This window comes from Tympanuchus pallidicinctus, unplaced genomic scaffold (genome assembly GCF_026119805.1).
Source record: "Tympanuchus pallidicinctus isolate F22 unplaced genomic scaffold, pur_lepc_1.0 scaffold4, whole genome shotgun sequence".
NCBI lineage: Eukaryota > Metazoa > Chordata > Aves > Galliformes > Phasianidae > Tympanuchus > Tympanuchus pallidicinctus.
Genome location: NW_026294758.1, coordinates 49,826,024 through 49,850,785, shown reverse-complemented (window position 1 = coordinate 49,850,785; position 24,762 = coordinate 49,826,024). Strand labels below are relative to the sequence as shown.

The 24,762-nt window shown below is 39.3% G+C and overlaps 2 protein-coding genes across 4 annotated transcripts; one reads left to right on the top strand and one right to left on the bottom strand.

The window, feature by feature from the left end:
• Positions 1 to 1,362: 1,362 nt before the first annotated feature.
• NSA2 (NSA2 ribosome biogenesis factor) lies at positions 1,363 to 5,326 on the bottom strand. Its single transcript, XM_052700437.1, has 6 exons — positions 5,197 to 5,326; positions 4,820 to 5,007; positions 4,081 to 4,231; positions 3,551 to 3,730; positions 2,237 to 2,429; positions 1,363 to 1,622 (listed from the first exon to the last, which is right to left on the bottom strand). The coding sequence occupies exons 1-6, from the start codon at positions 5,197 to 5,199 to the stop codon at positions 1,555 to 1,557; spliced, it is 783 nt and encodes a 260-aa protein (XP_052556397.1). The 5' UTR covers positions 5,200 to 5,326; the 3' UTR covers positions 1,363 to 1,554.
• Positions 5,327 to 5,491: 165 nt separating this feature from the next.
• Positions 5,492 to 24,561, top strand: GFM2 (GTP dependent ribosome recycling factor mitochondrial 2). Of its 3 annotated transcripts, none has more exons than XM_052700430.1 (21): positions 5,492 to 5,620; positions 5,898 to 5,987; positions 6,713 to 6,797; positions 7,559 to 7,604; positions 8,742 to 8,839; positions 9,854 to 9,979; positions 10,349 to 10,437; positions 11,595 to 11,683; positions 11,924 to 11,984; positions 12,071 to 12,256; positions 15,420 to 15,500; positions 17,001 to 17,149; positions 17,615 to 17,758; positions 17,840 to 17,939; positions 18,515 to 18,704; positions 20,262 to 20,338; positions 20,849 to 20,987; positions 21,146 to 21,331; positions 22,715 to 22,830; positions 23,061 to 23,243; positions 23,721 to 24,561. In XM_052700430.1, the coding sequence occupies exons 2-21, from the start codon at positions 5,925 to 5,927 to the stop codon at positions 23,847 to 23,849; spliced, it is 2,337 nt and encodes a 778-aa protein (XP_052556390.1). In that variant the 5' UTR covers positions 5,492 to 5,620; positions 5,898 to 5,924; the 3' UTR covers positions 23,850 to 24,561. The 3 variants fall into 3 exon arrangements, with proteins under 3 accessions (XP_052556390.1, XP_052556388.1, XP_052556389.1); XM_052700428.1 differs by having other exon boundaries at positions 5,492 to 5,795; XM_052700429.1 differs by having other exon boundaries at positions 5,492 to 5,795; positions 5,895 to 5,987.
• The last annotated feature ends 201 nt before the right edge of the window (positions 24,562 to 24,762 follow it).

Below are 24,762 nucleotides of genomic sequence, written 5' to 3'. Positions count from 1 at the left end.
GGTGGCTACAAACTGGAGTGAAGAAAATTCCATTAAGCTTCCTAACTTACACTCAGGGTGGTCAAACACTGGATCATGTTGCCCATCGTAAGTCACCATCCCTAGAGATCGTTAAAACCTGTCTGAACATGGTCCTCAGACCACTATAGTTGACTCTGCTTTAAGTAGGGGCTTAGACAGTTTCAGCAGGTCCTTTCAAATTTTATTTGCTATTATCTGATACTCAGACTGCCTATTCCTGTAGCTTATTGCAGGCATGACAGGTGCAGGTAGCTGCCTCTTTTGTGTTTAAAAACAATCCCCCCCAGACTACTTACAATTTGGCTTGTGAAGAACCTTGAGCTTTGTTTGAAGGTTCCCTCTTACAATCAGAGGGTTCTCATAAACTGGAAAAAGTTGAAGATTTTACTTCAAGTTTGTGCTTAAAAGCTCCTCTGCTTGAACTGAAGTACTATGTAAAAATAGGAATAAATGGTGTGTATATCAGTGTGTGTTTGTAGTGATAGATGGTGCCTAGTTTATTTACCACAAAATTCTTGACTGGAAGAAGTCAGTGTAAAAGCAGCTTTTGTTTTCCTGTATTTTGAAGATGGAAGCTAAATATACGCTACCAGCTGATGCTTGTGACTTCAGTTTCACTTTAATGTTTCTTAAAAGCACCCAAGATTGCTATGGTGAATTGTAACGTCAGTACTGTTATGCCATTCTCACATTACTGCCTTCTGATATTGAAAGGAATATTACAAACAGGAGGGAAATCAACTTTCTACACAGGCTGATAGGACAAGGGGGAATGGCTTGAAACTAAAAGAGGGAAGATTTAGATTAGATGTCAGGGAGAAGTCCTTCACTGAGCAGGTGGTGAGGCAGCGGTACAGGCTGCCCAGAGAAGCTGTGGATGCCCCATCCCTGGAGGTTTTCCAAGAATGGGCTGCATGGGGTGTTGGGCAACCTAACCTAGCACCTGATCTAGTGGCTGGCAGCCTTGCCTGGGACAGGGGGGTTGCAACCCAATAATCCTTGAGGTCCCAAGCCATTCCATGATTCTAACATGCTTCCCTTCCTGCACACTCACAATAGCATCTGTGATCCAAACCCATCCTTCTCCATGGCAAATACCAAACTGCAAGTTAAATTTCTAATGTCAGTCTGCAGCAAGACTGCATTCTTCCACCTCTACTGTATGCAGCGGGATGCAAGTTCTTATCTCTGTAACTTCAGCTTTACAGTAAACCATCACAGCAGATAATGGCTGCCACTAGGGATGTGAGCTAAATATTTGTAGAAAGTAATCTCAGCTGCTTGACTGCTGCTCTAGAATCATGAAGGTTAAGATCAAATCCATAACATAGTAGCAAAACATAAAAATTGAATCTCTTTATTCAGACAATGGTCAGATAAACAGATTTTAAATATAAAAATCTGAACAGTCTTTTCTGGCACACTTAAGGGGTCAGCATGCCTGACTGATTGAAGGTTCCAGAGATCTTCCAAAATTGTTGAAACTCCACTGATTTTGTGGAAGGCAGTGTCCAATGTGTACTATCAAACAATTTAGACGAGCAGAACTGCATTAATACAGCCATCATTTTCTGGATTGTTTGTTACTTGAGCATATTTTCCTAAAGGGAAAAGGAAATTAAAAGTTAACACAGTAAATTACAATTCTTCCATTTTGAAAATTTAATCCACAAGACCGCTTGGAAGTGGAAGGAATTGCTATTTCAAAATTGAATGCACTACAAATCTAAGTATGCTTTCTGATGACCTGCAAACTTCAGTTCTCAAAATATCTTGCTCACCCTGTCTTTATAACATACCCAGAACCTTGAGGAATTCATAAAAATCATAGGTTCTGTCACAGTCCAAGTCAGCCTCACTGTTAGAGAAGTTAGTCAGATTCGATGAAGATGTTTGTGCACATGACTGAAAACATGGCCATATAATCATTCATAATTCACATGGATAAGTCTTAACGGCCTTGTAACATTGCTTGATATGATTGCTTATGTCTTGGAAGTCCTTCTTCTGATCTTCACCTAATTTGATGTTCAAAGTATGAACTGAAAGCCTAAGATTAAAACTTTTCAAAGCTGTCCCGGTTGTTGCTTCTGCTACAACCAAAACTCAACAGGGATAAATTATGACACTTTACAAGACAAGGGCTTCACAGTACACTCAGGCAATAAAGACTTACAGCTTGTTCTGAAGTGCTGCTACTGGATAAAGAACTTACCCCAAATGACTTTGCCCCCTTGTGTCACGAGGCCCAGTTCGCTCACATTCACTTCAATGACAGTACCTTTGGTAATCACACCCAAACTTGTATACAGAGGAGAAGAAGGATTCTTTTTTACACCAAGGATAGGCAGGCAAAAAGTAGCTTTAAGTTCAGGATGTGTCACGTGTGCCTTCTTGAAACGTAAGCCCTGTAGCACAAGGTGTTAGAAAACATTAGTATATACTTGGAGGCCTCACAGCTAATTTAACACTTCTAGCTTTACATCCTCAGATTTACGCATTTTATGAAACAGGGAAGAATGAAACAAGCCAGAACACAGAAAGTAATTGGCTTACTATAGAAGGCTTGTTAACAACCTGATTAATGACAAAGCTAGGTACTTTTTTTTTAAAACAGCTACTTTCATAAAGCAGGTTTTTTAACAGTAATAAAAGAAGAATAATCACTTCCACAAGTAAAGCACATTTCATGAAGAAGTGAGGTGTTTATTGTAAAGCATTAGCAGTTTTCAGACAATTTTTTTCCTTTATACTTGTAAACCTGAAAATGCTTTTCATGTGCTGTGAACTATTAAACACTCACCTATTACACCCCTTTCTGTCTAGGTACCTGTACACTGTAATTGGGTCTTTATCACTAAATACAGTATCACTTTGTGTATCAATAAAACCTATCCAAGGTTTCTACTCAGTATTTATATAAATAAACTACACTGTCATAATGAATCTGATTTTTCTTCTGTGCTGCTAGACTGCTAAGGCCTGCACCCTGTTACTTGTATTTGTGTAAGGAAAGGCCAAGCAGACACAACAGCTTCTTTGCATACTGTCACCACTGTGCCTTCAGCTTAGCTAACAAATCAGAAGGAGGGAGTACGTGAGTCTGACAACAGAGTTAGCCCCTGCAGCTGATAGAATCCTAGTAGCTTGAAAAAGAAAGAAGCTTTTGAAGTGCTTATGCTGAAGATCTTCCCATGTTAATTTGAGAACTCACGGCTTTAACTCACTGATGTCATCTCAGTTACGGGAGACAGGATGTAAATATTACAATGCAGACAGTGACTGCAGGGGTACCTCCAGCTAGTTCAGATTTCAGAAAGGAAAGTAACACGAATATTTTAAATCAGTAGTAATCAAGTGCATTATCGTAGAAGGAAGTTCCTAGATGAAACTTCATTCTACTCCATCTAGCTTTCTAGACGCTCTTTAAGGTTCCTTCTATCCAAAGCCATTCTGTGTGATTCTTTGCCAAACCCAAAACAGTTAAAATAATTACTACCTAAATATTTGAAAGTTTCAAGAACATTACCATTGGTCGAATGAATCGTTCATACTTAGGAGGTTTCCTAGTAAAGCCATCTCCAACAAAACAAACTTTTGTAACCATTCTCTTCCAGGCCTTCTTCTTTCTCTTTCCTGTACGAATCACCTTTAAAACTTCTGTTTCTCCCTGTGCTCGGACCTTTGGCAAGGGAACCTCCCATTTCCCCTATAGGAAACACAACTGTCGTTAGGTATGTGCCATTTCTAAATGAAACAGGAGAATCGAAGTACAAAATAAAATGTAACTGATCAGAGTAGCTGTAAACCATGTGTTTTATGCAACTAATAGCTACTTATAATAGCTACTTATTTTAATTAGCATTTAAGCTTATGGAAATCAAGACTTTGCATTTGCTTATTTTTGCTCAAGGTGGCTATGCTATTCAAAGTTTTAGCTTTTGTATAAGAACAATAATCAGACCTTGCTTGTAACCTGGATGCCACTTAAGCATCAATAACAGAATAATCATCACCATAAGTAATACTAAGTATCTGAATTTTAATCCAGCTACTTACAGCTTTTTCTTTTCGTTTCTGTTTGATCATGTTAGAGAGAACCTTAGCCCGGGACTGGCCCTCTCTGTCTAGCAGGTATGCTGGTACAGCTCCTTTAGGTGTTTTTTCCTCATTCTTTTCCTTTGTATTTCTCTTCTCATGCATCTTAATTCTTCAAGAAGAAACAAACAGCAACAACACAGTATTAAGAACGGAAAAGAAGCAAATTTTGAGATATAATAGCTTAGGTTGTGCCTATTCAAAATATTCTTTAAAGTAAGTACAGAGTTTACATTTAAGGAACAGTGCCCAAGTACTTTTCATAGGAAGCTAAACATGACAGCTGGCAGATTAGAGCCCTCTGAAGCCTGTCAGCTCATTCAGATTGTAATGCAAGACTTACTGAGGAACTGGCTTAAAGCAAAGGGCCTAACAGACAAAGCCAAGCATATTCTGCTGTCGTTACCATTAGACTGAAAGCCAATATAGCGTTTTTGCATTCTGCCACGATTACATTATTGCAATTGCTACTGCTAATTAATGCACGTACTAAGGAATGCTTTTAGGAAGAGTCGTTAACTGCAACGATTAAAAAAAAAAAAGGCACTGAGAAGAGAGGACATCAGAAGCGTCTTAAGCACTCTGTCCCAAACTTAAGCAATATGTAAGAAGTACAAGGGGCCACGCAGCTGACAGCCTTTGTGGCTGTCTCAGTCCCGCAGACGCCGTGCAGACATAATGTCAGGACAGCGCTACTCACGTCTTTTTCATCTGGATCTTCTCGGCGTGGCGCTGCTTGTGATACAGCTTGGCCTTCAGCCCGATCATCTTCTTGGCCTTCCTGGAGCGCTCGTGAGCCTCGCGCCCTTCCTTCTTCCTCTTTCTCTCATGGTAGTCCAGCCGATAGCCGTACCGCTTGCGGTGCAGCTCGATGTGCTCGTTCTGCGGCTGCGGGCACAGGACAGCGCGTTCAGTGCGTCACACCGCCGGGACGAGACCGGGAAGCACCCCATCCGCACGGAGCAGCGGGGCCGTCTCCGTCCCCAGCCTCCGTCCCCAGCCTCCGTCCCCGTCCCCAGCCTCCGTCCCCGTCCCCTGCCCCGGCCCCCGACCACCGGCTCCGGCCCCCCGCCGTACCATGGCGGCGGCCGCACGTCACGCTCACTCCACGCCGCTCGCCCCTGCGCAGCGAAAAGGGCCGTCCCTTCCTCAGGCCGCCCCGGGTGGAAACCACCCCGCGGCGCTTTGGTTCCGACTTGGGGACAGGCGTCGCTCTGCTCGGTCCTAGGGCTGCGGCCCGGCTCGGTGGGGCAAGAAAGGGACGAAATGGGCAGAAAAGGCCGGAGCGGCTGTTCGGCCGCCTGTGTCTGTCAGTCGGAGGTGGGACTGAGTAAGGCGGGGTGGCCGCGGGGAGCGCAATGAGGGGCGCACCTTCCGGTGCGGCTCGGCGCTGTTGTGCCGTGCGGCGGACCGCGGTGCGTCCTGGGGCACTTTGGCGATGTAGCGTCTGACTTTGTCTGCTTTAAAAAGCGTACTTTTCACCGCTTTCAAGAGCAAAAGGGTGCGTTTCCCGAACCAGCACTCCGTGCGCAATGCGTTGCTGCGTGTTCTGCGCTGCTGGCTGCGGCTTTCCATGGGCAGTGCGCTCGCAAACCCTGCGTGTGTGTGGCTGTGCCGTGTGCTGAAGGTCCCGCAGCACTTCGACTGCAGTCTGACGAGAGAAACAGCGATCCGAGGTGAAAAGCTATTGGTCGTGTGAAAACAGTGCCCACAAAGGACAGCACAGCTTCCAGAAAGAAGCAGGCCTTCGGTGTGGTGCTTATCTCATTTTTTGGCAGGGAACGTCTTTAGAGACAGCAGCCAGAATGTGGAGAATCATGAGGAAGTTTTCAGTGAACGCACTGAAGTTGTCAAGTTTGTGCAGTCAGGTAAACGCCTTCCCAAATTTTAATACTTAATGCCTGAGTTTAAAAAGATCACCTAAGTTACACCGAGTAAACCATTTTATTTTATTTTATTTTGGTCTTTGGAGATAAAACGAGCGACATAAACTCATGTTGAGGTTGGGCTTCTCATATGTCAGAATGTGGAAGTTGTGTTACTTTTTTCTAAAGTCTTTTAAACACCTCTGATACACGACATTTTTTGCTGTTGCATTTGTATGGTATTTAGGCATGTATAAAATGCTGTGGCTGTTGACAGCTTGCTTTGATAATATCACACATTTTTACTGGACTTCCCGAATACTGTTGAGATTGCACTCTCATTTAAGCTCAGGCTGTGCTGCTGCTTCCATACTGGTGGTAGTTTCAGTTTATGTAAATACCTAATGAGCATCAGTTGATTCAGATCACATTTATATTTCGTTCTGTGCAACTGGAAAAATTATGCCTATGGTTACCCCAAGGAGGCTGTGTATTCCCCATCCCTGGAGGCATTCAAGGCCAGGCTGGATGTGGCTCTGGGCAGTGTAGTCTGGTAGTTGGTGATCCTGCACATAGCAGGGGGTTGAAACATTGTGGTCCTTTTCAACCCAGGCCATTCTCTGATTCTATTATTCTATGATTCTATGCCTATGAATTAATAATGAGTTATGATTATTAATTCCCTACTGTGACAGTTGTGTGTGTTCTCTATTTCCTTCCATTGCCAGCATTCATGTTTCAGGAAGCCAAAAGTTATAGTCCTAAGTGTGATGCAGCAAAACAGCAGTGAAAGGAACTACAGCTCTCCACCAAGTATGCTTTCAAATTGTATTTTTATTCTTCTGAATTTTATTTATGACTTATTGCTAGGAGTTACTTAGAAGTGAGTAAAAATGCCTTCAAAATTTCATTGATAATATTTGACATTTGAAGCACAGAGTGGTTAAAAGATTCAAGGATTGGGAAGAATGGTTTTTAATTGCTGCTGTTTTCTCAGTAGTTTTGTAGTATAAAGATTAGGAAATAAGAAAAAGGGAAAAAACAGGTGGATAAAAAGCCAGATTAGCTATGAAAGATGCAGTAATCCCTGTCCAATTGCCTGAAGTATTAGTAGGTCATTGGCTAATTGATGATAGCCAGCATGTTGCACAAAAGCAAAGAGAGACATCTATGGTTGAGTAGAAGGAAGTCTCTGAAGTAACCATCATTCTCTTTTCTTTGTAGAATTAGGGCAGAAGAGAGTTGTGGCCTGATTAGTTACTGCTTCTGCAGAGTAAGACTTCACTGGTCTGGTGATATTTTTTTCCCTTGTGTTGTTTTTTTCCTGTTGTTTCCAAGTTAAAGCTCTGAAGAGTTCCATGTGTGAAAGAGAGTGAGAAATGTTTTGAAAGTGAAATACAGATCTTTAGTAATTGGGGATGGGTGAGAATTAGGAGTTTTCAAGAGTTGTGGCTCTGAATCTTTGTTTCAGATAAGCGTTTTAGGAGTTTTCTTACTTCACTTAATTTTGTTAAAATCAATAATTTCTTGTTGGGATCAGTCTGACAAGTCGCTTTTGTTTTCTTTGTCTCCAGGAGATGTTAAATCTCTGCGTTCTGTCGTTAATCCTCATATATCCAGGTACGTCAGTGCAGCTTATTCTCCCTATGTAACTGATAGCAGGAGGAACTGATGTGGTACAATGTCAAGGGTTGTTGCTGTTGGTGTTACTTAAATACATGTTTTAAATTGCAGTTCACACTTCCTTGTTTTCAACTTTCTGACGTTTCAGTGTGAGTGTCAGAGAGATCTAAATGAGGTGGAGGATCTTCCTGGCATGCAGTCCACCACCATGGGCAGCACTGTATTCCTTGTGTTTAGCTGTAGACATGATGGCCTTAATTAATACGGGCAAAGCAATTAGGGGCTGGGCTATCACAGAAATGACATGAGGGGTGCCTCTGTCTTGAGGGCTAATTCAGCCAATCATGATGATGGCAGCTGATTACAAGCCTGCAATGAGAAGAACTGCTTGGAAGCCTCTGGGAAAGGTACCTCAGAAAAGATCTGTCTGAACAGAATCTCATACAACTTCATGAGAACTTGCAAGCTAGATTTGGGACATAAATATCAACACTTACAAATATCTTATGGTCAGTGGATGGGGCCAGGACAGAGAGGCAGGCAGGCACAAACTGCAGCACAGTAAGCACCATACAAACATGAGGAAAAGCTTTACTGTGATGGTGACAGAGCGTTGGAACATGGTTGTCTAGAGAGGCTGCAGAGTCTCCTTCTCTGCAGATATTCAAAAGCCACCTGGACATTTTCCTGTGCAACCTACCCCAGGGAACCTGCTTTAGCAGGGGGCTGGGCAGTGTGATCTCCAGAAGTCCCTTACAACCTCTGTGATCCTGTGATTCTGTGATACATGCAATGGACTGTTCTAGTCACTAGGATTTAGGGGTTGGAACATACAAGAAGGTGGTAGGGCTGTTTCCATCTGTAGAGGAGACGTGTGAGTGCAGAATGTGGCTAAGCAGGTACAGAAGTGAAGTGTGGAAACCTGTTCCAGAACTATTGAGTATTGCCACTGAGAAGAAAATTCACCATTTCAGTGCTATCGTACTTCGGAATCAGCACATGTATTCTATCAGTTAAGTGACAGGAAAAAACCCTATTCATCTTGTGTGCTATGCTTAGCAAGTGTGAATTGTTCGTGCCAAAAACATCACTGGAAAAAAGTGCCACATTAAAGGCTGTTTTTGCTTTATGCAGAATCCGTAACATTGGTATCATGGCCCATATTGACGCAGGGAAAACAACAACAACAGAAAGAATGCTGTATTACTCTGGATACATAAGAACACTTGGAGGTTAGCAATATATATATATATTTGTATTTCCATAGCTGTGAGAGATTTGACAGTTGTGGCAATCTCATGCAGTGAGATTGGTGGTACAGTTTTTAGCATAGAAGCCTTTTGTTTCAAAGTTGTTCTTCAATTTAATGAAATTGTAATGTGTTTTCTATTATGTTTGAATGTGGTTGCACTTGTAGTTCTAAAGCAGTTGAGAGCTTCTTGATTCATTCTTTTCTTTTTTGTTTTTCGTACACTGTTATTTGTTTAACACTTACTCAGAAGTTTATTTTGTTTTGTGCATTGTTCATTGATTGTTTTGGCAAAGCTGCTCCTCTGGATTCATTTTGATGTGTCAAGGGGCCAGATTACCAAAAACTAATCTGTATTTTAAGTCCTACCAAAGGGAAGAATTCCTTTCTGCAGCAGCTCTCACTGAAATCTTTTAAGACTGAGAAAATCAAAGCTGCCTTCATTTATGGTGCCTTTGACCTTTTAAATTTAGTGGCGTTTCCTCTGCTACGCAGGAGAATGTTAGAAGGTGTGAGCCTTGGGGAGTGGCCTTGGTGATATGCTTGTTTGAAAATATGGGACTTTCTCTGTTTCTATTAAAAATACAAATAATAGAAAGTCTTAGCTTTTAAACTGAAGTCTATCTCTAACTTTGAGTTTCAACCATTAAATTTTAAAATGTCAGGTTGTGTACAAAGAGTGCAGCCTCTCGTTTCATAAGTGCCATTTATTCATGATTTTGGACCTTGCTGTAATTTCTACACAGTGTATTTCTCTGATTAAAAATGGAAAAAAAGTTGATGGAATCGATTGTTTTCAATTTACAAATGATTTGTTCCTTGCATTGGCAACCTGGTGTATGGTCCAATGTTGTAATTCCGTGACTTAGAAGAGTTTTCATAATTTGATCGTTTACAAAGGGGGAGTATTTCCAAATATCTCACTGTCTTTATTCCAAGACAGCTTAGTCTTTGAATTATTTATGTACCCAGTTGTAACCCTGTTTCCTGCTTGCAGATGTTGATGATGGAGACACAGTAACAGATTTTATGGTACAAGAACGAGAACGTGGTATTACCATTCAATCTGCTGCTGTTACTTTTGACTGGAAGGACTACAGAATCAACTTGATTGATACCCCAGGTACTATGCTTTAGTGCCACTCCTGTAATGTTTTGAAAGAGTAGAGGAGGTGAAGCATTGCTGAACTTAGGTCCTGAATGTAGTGTGATATTTAGCTGGTTGAATTGCTGCAGTAAATAAGCCTGTACTGAGCTCTGCTGACCTTTGACTAGCTAGTGTTTTCTGCAGCCTGGTCTGACTTGTTCAAGGTTAGCTCAAGAACAGCCTGTGTCTTTCAAGGACTTGAGTTCTCTGAAAGGTAAGACAGTAATTATGACGTGTTTTTAAACATTAAAGAAAAAAGTTGCAGTGATCTGCAGATGTTCCCTGTGTGAGTTGTGATAATGGTAATTCAGGTTGTGAATTTGAGTTTTTTCAATTGTTTTTTAGGTCATGTGGACTTCACAGTGGAAGTTGAACGTTGCTTGAGAGTCCTGGATGGAGCAGTAGCAGTGTTTGATGCTTCAGCTGGTGTTGAGGTAAAAATGACTGTTAACTTTTTTTATTTCCAAATTAAAAGAGGCTGAAATGTTTACCTTAAGTGTATAGGAATTCCTATGGTAATGAGGGAGAAATAAACGGGGTTCTCTCTGAAGTCTGTTACCTATTGTTGCTTTGGTTACTGTGTTGTTTTGTTGTTCTGCTTTTTTTAACAAATGCAGATTGATGTGAAGGCTTCTGGCTAGCTCCAGCTGTGGATAGAAATGGGCATCTGTTCACATCTCATTTTCTGCTTCCATGTAAAAAATTAATCATTTTCACCCAGAATTAACCTCTCCCCACCACCACCACACTGTGCCCTGTTTAATAAGCTCACTGGGGCATAGTGCAGAAGATGTGTAGCCCGGCTGGTGTTTGACTTTGATTTGATGCTTCAGTTCCATAGAAAAGTTACATGTCATGTGGAACACTGAATTTAATACGTATCTTTTCCCTAGGTAAAGGATGAGGGAAGTCTCGGTCAGTGTTAGTCACATTTTTAACATACTACTGGAAGGCATTACTTAGTGTCGTGTATGAGCCTGAAACCCTCCACAGCCATCAACAACAAAAAATTAGAGCTGCTTGTGTTTTGTTTTGTTCTGTTTTTTTCTGAAAGCGTGTAGGAAGTGTATTATTTGCATCTGCTGATAGCAGACTATTTCTAAATCTGCACTGATTTTCCTGCATACCTGTTTTAGCTTTGAATGAGCCTCAAAAATGACTCAGCAGTATGTCAATAATTAGCTTAACCACACTGATTTGTTGTGTCCTCTGTGTAGCATCATGAGTACATGTATAAGTGTTTTGGCAGTATCTTAAGCCTTAAGTGTAGGCTACCACACTCCAGTGAATAACTTCATTGTAGATCCCATGCAGTGCTTATCTTCTCTCCCTGTTCTCTTTCCTCTGTACCCTTAGTGGAGGAAAGATAACAGACGAAGAAAGAGCTGTGACAGAGCTGCTTCTGGAGCTCCTCTGTCTAGATAAAGGCTTGTCACAACGCATTCAGCACAATTCCCTTCTCTTACTCTGAGCTCAGTCTCTTAGCAGCAGGAACACAAGATGAAGAAAAGATGCTTGACCTCTCGTCTAAGGAAATGTGTACGTAGTTGCTCTGTCAATACTAACGTTACCATTTTGCCTTTTTGTGTAGGCCCAAACTCTGACTGTGTGGAGACAAGCAGACAAACATCAGATACCACGAATCTGCTTTTTGAACAAGATGGACAAAAACAGGGCAAGGTATTCATACAGTTGTTTTAATCACTGTTAAAAACCTCATAAGAGAACGTTTCTGATCAAGTTGAAGATGTTCTGTTGAGCACAGAACTGGTGTTTTATGTTAATATGTGCTGTACACATCTTTAATTGTTTGGTTACATATGTTGTGTAATTGTGGAAGTACTTCTTACAACAAATAAGAGTAAACTTTTTTACTATATCATTACATTTATTGTAACAATATCTGTTGTTTTAATACAGTTTTGCATATGCTGTTGAGAGTATCAAACAAAAGTTGAAGACAAAACCTTTGATTTTACAGGTAAGCTTAGAAATTTACCTGCATTTCTTTTTAATTGAACACCTTTATTATTTTTCAACTCTCTAAAATTTCTGTTCTACTTTCAGTTGCCCATTGGGGAAGCCAAAACCTTCAGAGGACTGGTTGATGTTGTGACTAAGGAGCAAATGATTTGGAAACCTACATCTGATTTGGATGATGGCATATTTTTTGAGCAAAAGCCACTGATAGAGTCGGATAATCCCAGCCTGTTCCAAGAAGTCCAGGATGCTAGAAATACCTTAATAGAACAAGTAAAGTTCTAAAGTAAATGCATAATGCATTTAAAACAGTTATTTAGAACAAAGGGACCTCTGAAGGCATCTAGTGCAGTGATTTGCTAAAAACAGGGCTAATTTCAGCTTTAGAGCGGGTTGCTCGCCCTTGTTCAGCTATGCTTTCAGGTTCCTAAGGATGGAAATTGCATCTTTCAAGGCAACATCCCAGTGTTTGATCATTTTTGCAAACACATTATTTCTTTTTGTCTGTATGGAAATTTCCTGAGTTGTTATGGCAATGCTCCTCATCCTTTCCTTGTGCACCTCTCTCTTTAAAGAACCTGGCTTTGTTTTCCCTAAAACAGTCCCACAGTCATTTCATGTCGTGGGTAGTCGGAGGCAGCATATACCTCCTTCGTTTTCCCAAGTTAGACACACTCATCTCTGTGGGTGTCCCACTGAGTTCTGACATAGCACCTTGTGGTTTTCAGTTGGATTTCCCACTGTTTGTCTTTCTTTTGTGCTGGGAAACCTAAAACCACAGCGTCTAAGATGTAGCTTCACAAATAGAAGGTGAGAAGCTGGTGATAACTGCTTGCCTTTATCCACTCAGTACTCTTGCAGATACAGCCCATTTTGCAGTTAGCATTTGTCAGAGGGTGTGTTGCTGATTTGTTTTCACTGGTCAAGCAGGACCTGAAGTTGTCTTTAGCTCCACAGGCCTACTTCCTAGGTGTTTGATCCCCATTCTGTGTTAGTACATGGACTTGTTTTGTCACAGGTGCAAGAGTACATGGACTTGTTTTGTCACAGGTGCAAGGTACTGCGTTTGTCCTTGATAAACCGATTTCAGATTTTCTTTATTTGCTTTTCTTTGATAAAAGACTTGTAGTGCATATTGTGACATGTGATGGCAGAACATGCTTAATATGGATGTTGCTGGATGTTACTTGTGCAAAATGGCAAATACTCCCTATTTCATAAGTAGTGAGCTCCTAAAAATAGACCCTAAATTTAGTATCAAGTTGGTTCACATGGCATCTTTTGCCATCTTAGATCCCAAAAGATACTTGGAACATTCACATTGGGCTCAAACCCAGAACCTGCAGCTCATTCATAGCCTTCTGGAATGACAGCTAGAAACTGGATGGGATGTCAGGGTCTGTTCCAAGTGACCCTAAATGCTATGCTAGAGGAAACTGGATCTCATAAAGAGCAGATCCATCCATAAGGTCCATTGGAGAGATGAGAAGAAATTGTAATAGAAGCATGGTTTGCTTGATCCTAGCATCTAACAAGCTTTGCAGACTTGAGACAGTTTAGAAGCATTGAAGAATAATAAAGTGAAAGAAAGAGTGCCTGTGAGCTATGCAGGATCTTTGAAATAGTTTTTTCCAGACTGTTTTTCTTCAAGCAAATGCTTAAAAGTTCCATTTTGTTCTGTGTAAATGCAATGGTAAGAGCTGGTTCTACTTGAGAGATTCCAAGCACACCTGGTCTCCAAGTTAAAAGGGTGATTTTTTTAAACCTGTTTGCTTTTCTGCAGCCTAGAACTTTAATTGCTTTTATACAGCCTTAGAAATGTAGTAGCAGTTACATCCAAACGTAGTGCTTTATATGCAAAAAATACAAGAAGTTAACAGTTATGTTTGTCAGAGGTTTTGATCCATTTGAGAACTGCCTTCCATGCAAATTTGGATCACATATTGCTAGATATGATAGGTGATGCTGGGCTTTCTGTTCCACGTGAAACATCAGTCCGTGTGATCCATTTTGATGTGCTCTGAGTTCAGTGAAATACACCTCGTTTTCAGAATATTCAGGTTTTAAATGGGAATGTTGTTGCTCAGCCTCTGCTCTTAAGAAATCTCAGACAGAAATCAGGATAAGAAAAGTGGGTTTTTAATCTTTTTTTTTTTTTACTGTATTTTTTTTTTCTTTAGCTTCTGGGCCCTTCCTGAAGTAGGATGAGGTGGCCCAGTAGTGTAATAATTCAGATAACCTCCTATTCCTAAAATATTTTTTGCTCTACTTAATAATGCTTATTTTTAACAAAAATTTAAAATGTAAAATTTAGTAATCTGACTACTGGTCATCTCTGGTAAATTTGGCTTCTGTTTAACCAAATAAACACAAGATTTTTTTTCTCTCTCTCATGTTTTATCTGTTGGCTTAATTAGACTTCTAATTGCTTATCAAAGATTTGTTTCAATATTTGGTCAATTCCTGTTGTAGCTGCTGAAGGGAGCATAGTACCTCAGTGGATGTGCAGTGGAGCAATGGTGTATGTGACTCAAGGTTTGAAATATGTTTAATTAATAAGCTAATTAGAACAGTTTGAAAACACAGATGATCTCTTAGACCTCCAAGCTTCTGACATGAAGAAGGTCAAAATACCCTGAAGGTTTATCTGTTGTTTTGTTGGTTTTTTTTGTTTTTTTTTTTTTTCCTAGCTGCATTCACTGGCTCACAAAAGTCACTTTCTGCTTAGTTCAGATTTCAGCTTTTTTTAAGTTCAAAGTCTATTCAGTTGTGCCCTCCATGGCTGTCAAATACAGCTGCAGGCTTTTTCATTTTTTTGGGGACACATCCCAACATTCTTTCTCCTACTGATGTCATGCCTGACAGTAGCTTTAAGATGATGACTTTTCTTTTCCCTTGTGCTTTTTTGAAACTAGTATTTGCATAATTTTCTCTGTAAAACTGGTTCGGTAAAGGCTCTTGCTTTTCTTCTTCAGAGGAGATTAATTCTGCAGAAGCAGTATAAAAGCCTTAAACACTGGGAAGGACAGCAAAAGCTTGTCCTATCTAGCTTATGCTGTCAAGTAGAATATAATTAAAATACTGCATTTTAAAAGATAATTTAACATGCTTTGCTTAGCTCTCACAATAGTTGCATTATTGAGAGAGGGATTAAACAGTTTTGCTTATAAGTGACATTCTGTAATACAAGTGAAGGATTTATTTTTTAATGTGAAATTTAAGTGATATTCATAAATCTGAAAAGAAAATTTATAATAACTGAGTTGAGATAGGAGATGTGAAATGTATGTTCTGTGTTGCTTAAGTTTATGATCTCTGATATCTTTAAAAGCTTAATTCCTTCTCTATTTTGCTGTATTTTCTAACTATCTGAGATTTGTGACCAATGTGGAAACTACTGTCTACCAAATAATAAGGCAGAACTATTCTATTGAAGGTTGCAGATCTGGATGATGAATTTGCTGAACTGATTCTAGGAGAACACAGTGAAAATTTTGACCTAGTACCATCCAACAAGGTAATGTTTACCTTTTGTTACTTATAAATAAATTTTCACTGTCATTTTGAATGTTGAGACTACTTTGCCTTTGGCATGTGCAGATACGGTTTTACAGCTGTGCATTCACCAGCTTCTGTAGTGATTCTATGGTATTGTGAACTTAGGACAAGATACATTCAAGCTTAATATGAATTGTATGCGATCATATATTAACGCTAATTCTCAAACATGCAGGGCACAGCTGTAACAGTTCAACCTTTATGGGTGATCTTCATTGACAGGCTGCTGCAAAAAACTTTAGAGAAACACCAATGAAATCTCCAGATAGGATCAGGCCGGTGTGTCTGAGCTACAGAGTCTCATTAACAAAAGTAGCATTTCAGTCACTAGGAGTTGGTTGGCTCTTGAGACGCTACATGTTGGAACTGGTGAGGCAAAACTTTCATGATAAAAAAGGGTGATTTTTTTTTTTGTAGTTTGAATTTGGTAGCACAGTCTCGCATGCTCTGACTGGAAAATGGTAGCCTTGCTAAAATATGTTTTTAATTGATAGAAGTGAATAAATTAATTATTCTTGTCTATAAATAACATATTGATGCCTGTCAAATTTGTACTGGAATAAATGGGCTTTCTCAATAAAATTGTTACATAGGAAAGATGAGAACTTATAAATGCAACACGATATAATGACTGTACTAAAACAGCAGAGCATAGGTACTTTTAAATGGAGGAGTAGAAGCTGGCAAAGCTTATAATCAGTGTGATTAACATCTTCAAATGAAAAGACATAAGCAAAAATCACCGTTGTTTAAAATCTTGAAACAGGATCCTTGTGAGTAATTTAATGAAGCAACTAATCTTTACTGGACTTGAGAACTGGGCCTCTGCAGGCTGTCTCCAGCCAATGGGAGCTGTTGGGCAGCACTGTGCATGCAAGAGCATTTACTGACAGCAGTTCTGATAAGTAGCTTGGTTGTCCATGAGCCACCCATGTGCTTGCAGATGGCACTGCCCTGCAACAGCACAGTGTACTGTCCATGCAGACACTGCTGCCCAAGACAAACATGGTAGCTCCAGTCATCTTTTTTACTCAGTGTTGTGTGCATTACTTGCTATAACCTGCTTATTCCCAGTTTCTGGAATCACTTTATGAACAATTACTGCTAACTGCAAAGCCTGCTGATTACATGGTAATAACTTACATGTCAAAGTGGTACTTGAGTACAATGTTTGAAGTCTGTTAGATTGTCCTTGGGCATTTTTTACACGTTAATAGTCTTATTGTCATGCTTAATGAAGTTTAAAAAGGCACTATTTACCAGTAGTGAACATTCTTTGTTAATCTTTTTTCTGTAAATAAAAAAAAAAAAAATCTATAAAAGAGTTTGTCATTTCCTCAGTACTTGAGCAAAATCTGATAGTAATATCTGGTAGCTGGAATGCTGAAGTTAAAATGCTGTTCACAACTCAACAGAAAGCCTTTTTTCTTTTTTCTTTTCTTTCTTTCTTTTTTTGCAGCTACGGTCTGCTATACGCAGAGTCACCCTAGCTCAGAAGGCTGTACCAGTGCTCTGTGGCAGTGCACTGAAGAACAGGGGAGTGCAGCCGTTACTGGATGCTATTACCATGTATTTGCCCGCACCTCATGAGCGTTCCTATGAGTTTCTGTAAGTGGAGTAAGAAAGGGAGGGTCAACGAAAAGGAAAAGCAAGTAGAAAAAGTGCAAAGAGAGAAAATAATATTGACCACTGATATCTTTGCAAATGCTTACTGGTTTTAGTTGTTAAATAACAGTACAGATGTGCAGACCTAAAAGCTACCAAGTACTGAACCTGCTGTGCAATCAGAGTTCCAGTCTTTTAGTCTGAGAATACTGACATTTTACAGTTGGAGTGCTGGAGTCCAGGGATCATCTCTAGTATTGGTTGAGTTGCAAGACCTCTGCCATATTTTAGAATGGTAGAATTGGGTAAGCTGAAGTTAGCATATCTAAAATGTATATTTAAAATGTCTCTGCTAATATTGCAAGTAGACATATACAGGTTCTTAAGTGAGTGGACAATTATATAAGAGTGGGTTTGAAGTGGGCTAGTCCTACAAGTGTGCTTTTTGTTGTGGCTTCTGTTTTGCAGACACTGGTACAATGATGATGACCTGTGTGCCCTGGCATTTAAAGTTCTCCATGATAAGTGTCGTGGACCATTAGTTTTCATTCGCATTTATTCAGGTTCACTGAAACCTCAGTCGGCTGTATATAATATTAACAAAAGTTGCACGTGAGTACAAGCAGGCTGTGGGTTAGTGTAGCATTTGGATGTCTGTTGAAGTCATGAACAATTAAATGATTTAATGTACAGGGAGAGAATGAGCCGTCTGCTCTTGCCTTTTGCTGATCAACAAATTGAAATACCATCACTAATGCCTGGAAACATTGCCCTTGCTGTTGGCTTAAAACAGGTAATTGAAAATACTTATTTTTAAAGAAAGCTTGTTTTACTAGTGTGTCTTTCCCCTCTGTGCTTCTGTATCTCAAGTATATCTTGATTGTTTTTACATATGCAAATTTGCATTATTTTAAGTATACATAATTACTTCCTCCTAATCTGAAAAATTACAGTGCAGACATGTAAATAAATGATATGAGAAAGTCTGTGCTGATATGTGGAAAGAGCTGAACCTCAAGACACTGTATTTTAGTAGGGTTCTAACCTTATATCTGTAATGTAACTCTCACGATACCAATGCTGCGTAATGCCCTAGGGAGGCCTCAGGGTGATACTGAAAGTTCATTTAAAAAAAAACAGCAGTTTAAGTTGAAATATACTTGTTTCACACTCCCAAAGTGTTTCAGTGGCTGAGCAATCTGGATAGATATCATTTGCCCAGAATTTCCAAAATGTAAGCTATTCTGGAATGCATAAGCACGTTTTTGTATACCGATGTACTGTTCTCTATGACTGTGGTTTCATTTTAACAACCCCCCATCCCCTGCTGCTTCCTCTCTTGTGGAATCACTGGGAACTGATCTGTAGAGTGCCACTGGAGATACGCTAGTGTCATCAAAAGCTTCAGCTGTAGCTGCAGCACGCCAAGCTGGAAGGAGTGCTGGGGCAGAGCAGAGGAACACCAGTAACGTAGAGAGACTTCTGCTGGCAGGTGTTGAGGTTCCGGAGCCTGTCTTCTTCTGTACCATTGAACCTCCTTCAATGGCCAAGCAACAAGGTACAGTGTAGCTGCAGAGGAGGAAAGGCCTTTTAGATTTTGGCTGTCAGTACTCTTTGCTATTACTACTCCAGTGATTTTTGTGTTTCAGAAAAGCCATAATTCTTAATTTTGAAGCCATAGAGGCATTTGTCTCATAGGATCATAGAACAGGCTGAGTTGAAAAGGACCTCAGTGATTATCTAGTTTCAACTCCCCTGCTATGTGCAGCATGAAACCATGCTGCCCAGAGCCACATCCAGCCTGGCCTTGAATGCCTCCAGGGAGGGGGCATTCACAACCTCCTTGGGCAACCTGTGCATCACCACCCTCTAAATGAAAAACTTCCTCTTAATATTTAACCTAAACCTCGTCTGTCTCAGTTTAAAACCATTTCCCTTTGTCCTGTAACTATCCACCCTCATAAAGAGCTGTTCCCCCTCCTATACATATGCTCCCTTCCCTATGGGAAGTTTTCTCCTTCCTTTCTTATTATCATGCTTTGTTTTGCTGCAGTTATGGGAGGATGCTGTGCAGTGTCTCTGTACAGCTAGCCTTGAGCTATCCTGTGCTTTTTTTCCGACAGCATTCACAGTTTTATAGTGTGGTGCAAAGTCTTCTCTTACCAAAACTGCTGTATGTCTAGTTAGGGTTTTCTATGCAGTGTGACCTTTAATCTTACTGTCTTCCACAAAAATCTATACCAGAGAACCTGTTTGAAAGTTTTTACCATCTATTGACATTCCAACAAAGCTGAGCATGGTTGGAGGGTGAAGGCAAAAGAAAAATAAGTACCACTGTAGTATGATGGCATGGAGCAAAGTAGAATGTGTATTTTGCACTGTCTTGCAGTCTGAGCTGCTGGCTTGCAAATTGTCTGTCACGGTTTGTTTTTTTTTTTTTTCCCCAAATTCTGTGAAGTAGATAAATGCAGTTTCAGCTGTGAGTTTATTTTTCCATCATTGCTCTTTTTTATAGCTGTTTTCGTTGCCACTTGTACAACATAATGGGGAATCAGAAAAAAATATTTGCATTTTAACTTCTTGTTGAACTCATCTGTAAAAATGTAGGTAAATCATATAAGACAGCTATTTTTCTCATCTGTAAAAAGGGAATGGTGCTTTTTACTGTATGGTGGAACACTTAAATTTTCATATGTGTCTTTATACAAATGTAAAATATGACTTGGAAAAATGTTTTTTTTCTTGATAGAATTTAAACAGGTTATTTTTCCTTTAAGCTATTATTTTTAAGTGAGATCATTTTATTCAAAAGCTTCTGTCTCTAAATGTTGCATGGAGATTGTTCAGCTTTTGCTTGGTGTCATTAAATTTTGCTATTTAGGAAGACTAATCAGTTACAGAAGCTCTCTAGCATGCAGTTAATTTGTTGGAGAGAAGTTGCAAGTTGTGTGTAATTTGAGTTGAGTGTCTACAAAAATACATGCTTCTCTAGGGTCCTTTAGACTACTTCTGAGAATAAGATATGACCCTACAAGGAAAATGTTGTTTAGGGATTCACTGTGATTCTCAAATTACTGAAGCCTCTTTGGATATGGTGTTTGTTGTTTATGTACAGACTTGGATAATGCATTGAGCTGCCTTCAGCGTGAAGATCCAAGTTTGAAAGTGAAAATAGATCCTGACACAGGACAGGTAAGATGAATCTTCTATTCCTCACCTTGTAATTAAACTTTATTTTAGAACTGTCAGGACCACTCTTCAGTTAGTTTACGTACTTAGATTACTGTGAATGAAAAGCTTATCTCAGTGTTCGTATCGTGTAAGTACAAAGCTGTGAGCCTCTAAACAAGCTAAAATTGAACCTTGTGTGCATATACTTTACAGAGTAAAGGAGGTCATCCTATTTTCTGCATGTTTTGAGAGTTCTTCACGAAGTTAGAAGAATTTGAATTATGTAATCTTTAAGCTAATGTAAGATGTTCTTTTACCTAGTGGTTTTACAACAGGAATTGCTGTGTCACTTAGGATGTTTCTTGCATGACATCAAGTAGTCCCGTCGTTGTTTTTTTTCTCAAGGCTCCTTAGAATTTGAAATATTTTTAAGAAGGTATTAAGAGCTCATGAGCCCTTGTTTAAACAGTTCTTATGAAAACCTGAGTTTTCTATGTTCTTCTGCCTCTCTCTTAACTGTCATCTCATTAGACCATTCTTTGTGGCATGGGAGAACTGCATATAGAGATCATTCATGACCGAATCAAACGTGAATATGGAATAGAGACATATTTGGGACCACTTCAGATAGCCTACAGAGAAACCATCCTGAATGCTGCACAAGCCACAGGTAAGAAGGAATCTAAGAAATACCTTGTATCTTGTTCTGTTACGTGATCTGCTTGAAAAGATCTTTCATTGTACTTAATTGCTTAAAATTCATCTGAAAGTAACTTACTTATGTGTTGTTTCTTTGCCACCAAATTCCTGTTCATTTGTTTCCTGAAGATGTATTGGATAAAGTAGTAGGAGATAAAAGACACTTTGTGACTACAGAGCTAGAGGTGAGGCCTGTGTCAGGAGAAAGAACGGTGACCAAACCTATCATTGAGTATGCTGAGAGTGTCATTGAAGTGCTACCCAAAGAACTCCAGGAAGCAGTAGAAAATGGAATCACAAATTCGTGCGTTCAAGGTAAAGGAAGTGCTGTAACAGCTACACTGGTCTAATTTTTCTGCAGGAATCAATAATGTATGATTCTGGGAGGAAAAAAAATAATCTGGTAGCTTGAAAGCGAAAACATATTACAGATGAATTTACTTCAGGTACAAACCAAGTTCTGGAATTTCCTTAACTACAAAAATGGCCACATACCCCTTCTGCCATACCAGCAAAGGCAGCGTGCCTTTGGTTTTAAGCTTGATTTCTTCTAAGTCAAATTATAATATTCATTTTCTTTGGTATGTTTTTGTGATCTAGTGTAACAGGTAAGGTACTTGTTTGATGACATCCTGTAAAGCATAGCAGTGTGACTTGAACTGGTTTTGGCCAACATGTCGATATCACACTTATATTATTTATTTTTTAATTTTCTGTAAATTCATGAAAGTATATGAAGTGCATGTACTAATATATTAACAAAAGAAAAAGCCTTACCTAATTGTAAAGTGTGGGGTCTCTTAAGAACTGTCTCTTATATTTAGTTTAAAACATTATTTAGTAATTTGTGACAAAATGACTCTCCCTTACTCTCACTTACAGGTAGTGATTTAATAAAAGAGAATTACTGCTGAAGAGGCAGCATGTGGTGTTTCTTTTAAAATTGCTTTGTATCTGGCTGTGAAATGAGTCTTGACTGCTTTTTTCACACACCATGAAGACTTCAGAATTGTGCAGTCTACAGCATAAAATTCTTACCACTAAAGGCTTTTTTCCTCTAAAAATCTAAAAATTTAGCCATGTGTTCTGCAGCAAAAAGCTGTGTGTATCATTCTTTTTTTTTTTTTTTCCCTCAGACTTGGTTCAAGCACCACATGCAGTCTAACACTGTTTTTGGTCTAGTTAAGACTTCTCAGTTGTAGTCAGTTAAACTGCACAGGTTACTAGAGAGGCAGGTGATCTTTTATGGAATTGAGTTAACACTGCAGTTTTGGTAATGTGTTGATACTAGGAATCACTCTGTTGAAATACAGAAGATATTCTGCTTTTAGGTTAAACAAAAGACTCCGTAGCTTTCTTTGTTTCACTTGATGTCTTGTTTTAGCAGATGAATTTTAGGTATTTTAAGACAGTTTGGGAACAATTGTTTGGATGAGTGTGCTCAGGAACTTTCAATTCTGAAAATCATTAGCCATGTTTTTGATAAGGAGAATAAAGAAGTTATGAGTCTATATGCAAAGCTATGTAATGATAAAATGAAATAACAAGTAGCCATGCCCTTGGACATAAGGAGGAGAAGGGAAAGAGAAAGGCGAGATCCTGAGACTTTATTTTTTTTCCTCCTCTGTGTCATAATATTCTGAAAAGAAAGTGTCTGTTTTTTAATCACTTTTTTTCTTTTTCTTTCTTTCTTGTTAGGACCCTTGCTAGGCTTCCCTGTTCAGGATATAGACGTGACAGTGCAGTCACTGACAGTGCATCCTGATACCTCCAACACAATGATATCAGCCTGCATCTCCCGTTGCTTGCAGAAGGTATAGCAAAGCTGTAGGCTGTTGTAGGGCACAGGAGCATGATGTATCACTGGGAAAAAGAGGTTTATCATTGTCTGGTAATTGTTCTTGAACAGCGTAGCTCTTGCTTGGGGGATTTATAGCTTTTGGAGGTAGAAAATTTGAGTGACAGTACTAATGAATCTTGTGAGCATTTCTTATGTCAGTTTTTGAAAAAGGATTTGGCATAACTCTCCATCATTTCCATGCAGGCTTTGAAAAAAGCTGGTATTCAAATACTGGAACCCCTGATGAGCCTAGAAATCACAGTAAGTGAAGATCATCTCAGTGCAGCACTTGCTGATCTTGCACAACGAAGAGGCAGTATTCAGGAAATCCAGAGTCGTCAAGATAACAAAGTTGTGATTGCTGCTGTTCCACTAGCAGAAATGATGGTACGTAATTGTTGTAATGCATAAGAAGACTTACAGACTTCAGATCACTTTTCCTGTTATGTACAAGCAAATTTGGAATTAATGTTTTTAATTGTATTTTAATTATTGGAGGTCTAAAGCAAGTTATTCAGAGGTTGTATGGATTTAGAGCCTGTTTTATTTCTGTGCTTGCAAACTTAGTAGTATTTTGAACATGATTCAGTTTGTTAAAATGGTGTGCTTTCAGTTTTATGCCAGAGCAGTAGTAAAAGCTGGTTTTACAGAGAATAGTTTTAAAAAAAAAAAAAAAACCATGACAAAACAAAGTTAATTTTTGTGTGCATTGTGCTTTTAATGATGTAAAAAAAAAATTACTGGAATGTTGCAGTATATTTAAGACTCTGTCCCTTTTTCTCTAGGCATTTAAGAGCCTTCTCTGCTAGTTTATCTTCTCTGTGCCCTAAATTAGGTGATAAATGTTTTCTGTTTTTTGTTCAGGGCTACTCAACAGTTCTGCGTTCTTTAACATCAGGCTCAGCAACTTTTACTTTGGAGTTAGCCAGTTATCAAGCCCTGAACAGTCAAGAGCAAAGTGCACTTCTTCAAAGGAGGATGGGGTTGGTGTGACTGCTCTGCTGTGTAGAAAAATAAAGATACGACATATCCTCCATACTAAATATTTCCAGGAAACCACCTACGTTGACCAGTGTGCTCTTCTGTGATGAACTGATAATGGCAAATGATGAATTAGCTGCAGCATGATAGACATCTGCTTGTGACTTTCCAAGGGAACATTCAAGGGACTGTATTCTACAGGCAAAGCCTTCAAATTGCAAGGTGGCCCACTAGAGATGCAACCACAATCTGCTGCCTTGGCAATCCTTACCTTACAGATAACCACAATGAGAAGTGATGTAAATCCTTCGTAAAGGAAATGAGCACTACGTGCATTTCAGTGTGTAAAAGAGACTATTTCTTATATACTAAGTAAAGTTTGTGAAGTTTTTAAGTTAATGTCTGTGGATGAATAACTACAGTTTTGTCAGTCTGCATCTTGATTCGCTTTCAGCTGTAGACAAGACTGTTCAAGAAGCACTTTTAACTGTGAAAATATGTTTCTGTATGGCTAGAAATCAACTTGAAATAGAATTCAGGACACCGATCTAACTTCAGTTTGCTTTAACAAGTACGTGGAATATGTCCATCTGCAAATTGAGTAAGCAAAAAATACAAGAACCAGAGTTCTCCCACAACATCAATCCCCACCTGCTACTTTGCTGTACACTGAAGATTTTTCAGATGTCTAAGAATGACTGATTAAAGTTTTAAATGGTCTGGACCTGCTGTGTATTACAATTAATTTGACATTTGCAGTAATTTGGGAAAGTAGCAGATGACAAAACACTTTGACATATAAAGAGCAGACTCTATGCAAGTAACTTTACATAACTAAAAATGAAGGAAAGTAAAGGCTTCATAGTGAAGAATCCCTCTTTCCAATTAAAGTTTGATACAGAACGAACCTCATCATCCTAGATTT